The 7,184-nt window shown below is 36.1% G+C and overlaps 2 protein-coding genes across 2 annotated transcripts; both read right to left on the minus strand.

The window, feature by feature from the left end:
- Nucleotides 1-1,084: 1,084 nt before the first annotated feature.
- On the minus strand, nucleotides 1,085-2,427 carry LOC148215268 (vomeronasal type-2 receptor 26-like). The gene is made up of 2 exons (XM_088143971.1): nucleotides 2,319-2,427; nucleotides 1,085-1,995 (listed from the first exon to the last, which is right to left on the minus strand). Exon 2 carries the CDS (start codon nucleotides 1,991-1,993, stop codon nucleotides 1,085-1,087), a length of 909 nt encoding a protein of 302 aa, XP_088000097.1. The 5' UTR covers nucleotides 1,994-1,995; nucleotides 2,319-2,427.
- A 339-nt stretch (nucleotides 2,428-2,766) lies between these two features.
- On the minus strand, nucleotides 2,767-6,633 carry LOC103050607 (vomeronasal type-2 receptor 26-like). Its single transcript, XM_088143972.1, has 4 exons — nucleotides 6,346-6,633; nucleotides 4,295-5,155; nucleotides 3,014-3,109; nucleotides 2,767-2,820 (listed from the first exon to the last, which is right to left on the minus strand). Exons 1-4 carry the CDS (start codon nucleotides 6,631-6,633, stop codon nucleotides 2,767-2,769), a joined length of 1,299 nt encoding a protein of 432 aa, XP_088000098.1.
- Between the last annotated feature and the right edge of the window lie 551 nt (nucleotides 6,634-7,184).

The following is a 7,184-nucleotide window of genomic DNA, read 5'->3' on the forward strand; positions in this document are numbered from 1 at the left end:
TTACTGTTATAATGATATACTATGCCAAGTTTTTATTTCCTTTGTTGTATTTTTGTCACTTTTTTGTAATAGCACTTTAAAAAATAGTTCAAATTCAAGGCATTCTCTGTAGCTCAACTTCTATAATCAGGTTTGGAATCTACCCATTACATGATTTCAGTTTTGTAATCCACCCCCAATACCCTTTTTTAAAGTCTAGCTGCAGAGGTTGAGGGGCAAAGACAATTTCAATTTTGAATTTTTAGATATGTTTTTACCACTCCAGTCCTAACAGCCTCTAACAATGTTACTGTTGGAATACACAGATCCTCTGTTAAAATTTCAATGTCTTAACAACAACAACAACAAAAAAAGTCAGCAAAACTCATTAAAAATGGTTATGGTCAACTAACACAAATGAATAGCTCAATATATTTGAGTTGCAATATATTATTTTACTTATAAACTGAAAATTAAAAATGAAGAATTTGAAAGGGCTTATAACAAGGTAAGCTATACTAGTCTAATGTTAAATGCTTCTGTTATCCCATGTATAATATGGCTTTTTAAAATATCTATCTATCTATCTATCTATCTATCTATCTATCTATCTATCTGTCTGTCCGTCCGTCCATCCATCCATCCATCCATCCATCCATCCATCCATCCATCCATCCATCCAGTGGTAAGCGCTTAAAATAAAGGTCCAAGAATAAAGAGCAAAATGATGTAATCCACCCAAATAATGGAAACTTGATTGTAAATTCCCATTAGCAAAGTAACCAAAGAAATTGAAAGAGGAAAATGGGGCATCTAAAAATTCAGGAAAATGCCAACATTATAAACTTGTAAATGCTATAAAATTCAGTACTGGAGATTCTCATCAGCCAGTTTGCTGCCATAACTGCAAGTGTCTTAATGAAGATTTAAGATCCTCTGAGTTGGTCCTCCAGGAACAGTTCCCAGATGAAATCAGTTCTTCTGCCAAATTCTTAGCAATTTGTAGCTAACAAAGTCTTTTTGCAGCCAGGAGAAGGCAGATCTCACATCTAGCAAACCACCATCTCACAACTGATAATATGAAATACTAATGAGCCATATAATGTTATGTTTTTCTCTGGTTTTTGCTTCTTAGCTGATCTTTCTTGTTCATATCAGGTCTCAACATTATGATATAACATTTGGGAGAAAAGATGCAAATCAGTAACCCAGCACTAGAGGCTATAATGGAGAAGATCTCCACAGCAACCATATATTTTCCTTTTATGCTCAGATATGTTGGAACAAAGGACAGCCAAACACTACAGAATATCAGCATGCTGAAGGTAATAAATTTGGCTTCATTGAAAGCATCAGGCAATTTCCTTGCTAAGAAAGCCACTGTAAAGCTGACAATAGCAAGAAAGCCCATATAGCCCAAGACGCAGTAGAACATAAAGGCAGATCCTTCATTACACTCTAGAATGATTTCTTCTGCCATTGAATTCATGTCAGCATCTGGGAATGGAGGAGAGATTGTCAGCCATATAGTGCAAATAATTCCTTGAATTAAGAAGCAGCCCAACACAATGGACATGGCTAATCTTTTCCCCACCCATTTGGTCACCTTGGATCTTGGCTTTGTGGCCATAAAAGCCAGAACCACAATGATGGTTTTGGCCAACACACAAGAAATAGCCATGGAGAAGATGATACCAAAGGCGGTTTGACGAAGGACACATGTCACCTTGGAAGGCTGGCCAATGAATAGCAAAATACAAAGAAATGATAACAGGAGAGCAACAAGGAGAGCATACGTGAGGTTCCGGTTGTTGGCTTTGACTATGGGAGTGTCCTGATGCTTAATAAAGATCCAAAGGACTCCAACTGTGACCAAAGAAAAGAAAAGAGCAGAACTGGCCAAAACAGTCCCCAAAGTTTCTTTGTACTTCAAGAATGTTATAACTTTGAGAAAACACAAATCCTGCTTCTCATTGGGATACTGATCTTCTGGACACTGAAAGCATTCATCCATGTCTATGAAAGAAAGTTGCAGTGAAGGAATTAAAATTGATTGTACAAGTGTTCAAAATGAGGACTGCCCTTTAAATTCTGAAAAGTATATACTTTAGTATAGTTGCCATTAATTTGGATTTGCATAAATCTTTGGTCTGAGATGCACTACTTGCTACCAGTAACGGAAATGTTTGCAATTTAGTTACTGAATCCCTATTTTATAGTCTGATCTGCCAAGTGAAACTGTCAATCTTCAATAGTTTGCTAAATTTTCTCATGATATCCTTGGCTCACAGATTCATTCAATGCTATTTCAAGTGAGGTAGGTATATGATATCTCTTACCCTCCCTGTTAGAAATCTTCCCTTCTGGACACTGAAGACAGTCATAACAGCAAAATGGCTTCCCTTCTATCTTGCTCTTACTGTAGCCTGAATGGCACTTCCCGTTACACAGTGAAAGTGGGTGGGCCTGTCCATGAATAAATACATTTAGAAAAACTTTATCTTTGAGAAGTTGGCATCTCAGTGTTTTTAGTGTTTTTAGAAGCATCCATCCATTATATCTTTCTTTTTGGCATAATAAAATGAGACAGAGAAGGATGCTTTTGGGTGGAAAAGTTTTGAATAGCTTTTTGACTTAATGTGAGCATAAATATTGACCTCATTACTTTATTCATTACCAAGAAAAAGATCACTTGACACAGGGATTGATCTGAAGTTTTCCTTGGCCCATCTTTCTTTTTGCACATCCTTAAGGCTCTTAGTGAATGTAAAAGTTGTCTCATTCCTTCTACAGGCAACTCTCTTTCTTGCCTACTCCTTTCTTTCCATTCACACTCTTACCCTAGAAGGTATCCAAGAAGTTACCAGTGAAAGACTTTCTAAGTCTACCAGATAGGCTGGAAAAATTTCAGGGAGAGAATACATATAGAGTTTGTTTCTGAAGGTCATTGCTGTGGAAGATCTTAGCTCTAAGGGAGCTTTAGGAGTGGTGAAATCAGGGCTGAATACAGGCCAAAAATGTGACTGGATCATACCTGGTTAAACCTACTTGGCCATACAATATCATCCTCATCAATTGTGAATGTCTTTTGTTGGGAATCCATGAGGTCTATGCCTCCAACTCGGACTTTCTTAAAGGACAGATTTGAAAATGTGATCCAATTAATAATATCATATCTGGTCTCTAACTCTCCATTTTTGCTGAACCAAATTTTTTGCCCAGCACTGTTATTGAATGAAATCCTTCTCATAAAGTGGTTAAGCTAAATCAGAAAAGAAAAGAAATGGAAATACATATCAGGTTGTACAACAATACTCTTTCTCCCCTTTAAAGCATATAGATAAGCAATGCTTTTAAAGGTTTGTGAAGCATAATGGGCAATAATAATAACAGCATTAATACTTAACATTACTGATGGTAATTATGATTACACAGTCTTCATAGCACAGAAGAAATGAAACAAAATAATAGATCTCAGTATTAAGCAGTTAAAAACAGAGGATAAATATTATTTCAAATGGATCTGGGAAAAAAAGATTAAGATAACTGAGAGACAAAAATCTATATTGAGGAGAATATAAAAGAGAGTGTGAAGGGATGGATGATACAGAAGGCTTTATAAAAAAATGTTAGAATACTAATGATGAGGACCTTATTACAATTTTTTTTAAAATGTCTAGTACAGAAATAACAACACTGATTTCCTTTCAAAGAAATTGAATTTGGAGTATGTCTTTGGATTTCAGAAACCTCTCACAATGGAGAGGTTCAGTAAACACATAAGAAAACCATGTAAGGAGAAAAGAATACCTCTGTTAATACCAAATGAGCAAATAGCAGATTGCTCTCTGCTCAAATAGATATACAGAATACAATGTTTTAAAAGAAATTATATGGACTTCAGCTAGAGAGAAATGTATGTTTAGTCTTACTAAATGAGCAATACCTGGGTGTTTTGAAGGCAGTAGCGACGTTTTTATTTATAGCTTTAGCTTAAAGGAACCATTTGGTGCCTCCAATCAATTCCTAATTTTATACGGTTTCTTCCTATTCTATATGTATGTATTGTTACATATGTATGTATTAATGGTGTGCTGTATTTTAAATGTTATGACTTGGTCTTGGACTGTAAATCAATCTATCAATCAATCAACCAACCAACCAATCAATCAATGTATGTTTAGCAAAAGTACACACTTTCACCTATATTGGAAGAATGAATTCTTCAGAATGAATTCTTGGAAGAATGAATTCTTCAGAAATCTAGATGAAAGATAGAGTGAGCCCTCTGTAATTTGCCTGCTTGGGATTTTACCTTCCATAGATGTTGGTTCAGAAGTTTCCCTTTGGCTTCAAGGTCTCCTGCTCTGTATTTCATTATAGATGAATGGAAGTCATGCAAAGCATGTGCCACCACATGAACTGCATTGTAGATGCTGTAGCTGTGCCCAGTCATGTCCATTTCAAACACAGATGTAGGAAGAGTCTCCAGTTTCTCCTCTCCAGTACAGGTGTCCTCATCTTCCTCTTCTATTACAGAGATGGAGAAGGAACATTCAAATGCACTTTTCCAGAACATCTTAATAAAACTGTCTTCTTTTTCCAAGATAGGGTTTCTCGTCTGAACAAATTGCTGGAATCCCAACACCTTTTCAGAGTGAATTGCAAAAGATAAAGCACCATGCAGGAAAGCCAGGTCACTATTTCTTTGAAAGGGAAGTGATGTGAAATCTATCTGGAGTGTCATAATCCAGACTTTACTTTTTGTCCATAGTGATAAATCCTCATATTTCAAATTACTGGAAAGAAATCTTAGAGTTATCATGTTACCAATTTCACCATGAACGATTACTGCAATGACAGTACTTCTCATAACCAGTTTGTATGTGTCAAATCCTATTTCTAACAGTTCTATAATATTATTTGAATAAACAGTTATTGGAAATCTTGCAATGAAGCCAAAGCAGATACCATTCTGGGTAGCCATGGGAACTACCCTGCGTAGAAACATTTCACCACTGTCATTGTCCACAGACAGCATCCCAACCCATGTCCATTTGAAATATAGCAGTAATTGACAAATGCCCCTGTACTGATGGTCCATATTTGGTAACATCTGTTGGTAAAAAGCAGCTTGTCCTTTTGCACTAATTTCAGGAGCAGAACCATATATTAGCTAGAAACAGAGAAACAAACAGAAAAAAAAGGGGGGGGGGATTCATATTATTTTTGTATAAAATAAAAAGTTGGTGTATACTCATATTCCTTCCCTTGTTTTGTCCACCAAATTAGAAACCAAAACCCAGTTCCATCTAAGTTTCACATTCATATTCAAATGAGCTAATGGGACAGGAAGGTTCAGCATTTCTCAAAACTCTCATGAGTTAAGAGAAGAGTACTAAATGCAATCAGCAGATCTCCACCTGAATATGGAGATTGCTATGCCATCACTTCTAAGCCTGAGCTGCATAAGCAAGCATAAGCAATAGGTCCATGGTTCAGAGTTGCATTTATTTTTTCAAGCAGTTACCCCAGTTTATATTTCATGGATATGAGTCATCTCAGGCTATGTTTCTGTAGGAAAACTTAGAGAATAATCTGCATGTCTGGGATTTCCAACATCATATCTCAAGGCACAATATTTACTTTGGAGCATACAAATTGCATCACTTAAATTAAATGTTTAAGTGATGCAATTTGTATACCCCAAATTAAATATTATTTATTAAGATTAATTTACAATATATTATTTAATTGGTAATTCCTCCAGTTCCTTTAAACTCTGCTGATACAATATTCCCAGAGAAGTTCATCTCACTTCCAAGGAGAATATTAGCAGGGCAGAGAGAAACTGAAACAAAATCAATATTGAGTGTTCTTAAAAAAAATACTCCTAACCACTCGGTTGGGTGAACCTTGATTATATTCACTTTGGAGAATACTGATTTTGCTGAAAAATACAGCAAAATATAGTTGTACAATTACAGTCAGGTATTAAGTAAGGGTTGAATAGTATAGTCTTCAAGCCTCATGTGTTCCCAGCCCCAGTTTTGCAATCCTGACTATGTACCACCACATGTTTAGCAATTCTTTCTCTGAAATAACCAATGAAATGTTACTCCTGGACAACATATAGCACATCCATTAAAACTGTAGCCCCTTGAAACATCAAAACAGCTTAAGAATTAAGGCCCTGTGGCATTACCAAACCACTCGACAGTTCACTTGCAGTCTTCAGAAGCCTACATTTTCTGAAATGTAGCTTCTTTATTTCAATCACAATATTTTTTTCTCATGAACATTTCTGTAGAGAAACATTATATGGATCTTTACCTCCTATCACTAAATTCCATGGAAACCACATACCTGTGGCATCTTGTACAGGGAAAGGATGTTATTCATGAATAGGTAGATATCAGAGGTAGGTCCTCCAATGACTGCTATTGGTCTGTTTTGAATATCACAGTTGTAGTTAGGTATGAATTGGCCCTTTGTAAAGAAGAGTTCCAATGAGGCACGGTATGTCCAACTTGGGTTAAAATAGGTATTATAGATATGGGAGCCCAGGGTATGGTTTGGTAAAATATAGGGATTTCTATTGATCTCCATGATGGCAAATTCTAAAGCCAGGATGTGCTGGTACATTGGAGTCATGACCCTAAAATAAGCATTATATATTCTATCACAATACACTCTGCTGAAATTGTGATACATGGTATATGTCAGTTAAGTTTAATGTTCTTAACATCCCTCTCCTTCTCCCTCTCCCTCTCCCTCTCCCTCTCCCTCTCCCTCTCCCTCTCCCTCTCCCTCTCCCTCTACCTCTCCCTCTCCCTCTCCCTCTCCCTCTCCCTCTCCCTCTTATCTATCTATCTATCTATCTATCTATCTATCTATCTATCTATCTATCTAATGATTTATCAATCATCTAATGATCTATCAATATGTTGTCTATCTATATATTTTCCTACCTACAAATGACACTTATTGGCAACCTGATTAATTCACCCATCCAATAATCAAAGTGTTTTGTGGACCAATAATCATACTTTTTGAAAACTAATATGAGAATGATTTTGTTCCAATAATGATTTTTACCCTCAAATTATCTTCAAAGGAATCCTCTTTCCCTTCACAAAGTAGAATCTCAAGGCATTGACTACTGGTCTCCAAATAAACATGAATACTTCTTTGACAGAAAACAT

The sequence above is a fragment of the Python bivittatus genome, unplaced genomic scaffold (assembly GCF_059951505.1).
Source record: "Python bivittatus isolate LINGU-HERP-01145 unplaced genomic scaffold, Pbiv_v1 ctg000430_np1212, whole genome shotgun sequence".
In the NCBI taxonomy this organism is placed as follows: Eukaryota; Metazoa; Chordata; class Lepidosauria; order Squamata; family Pythonidae; genus Python; species Python bivittatus.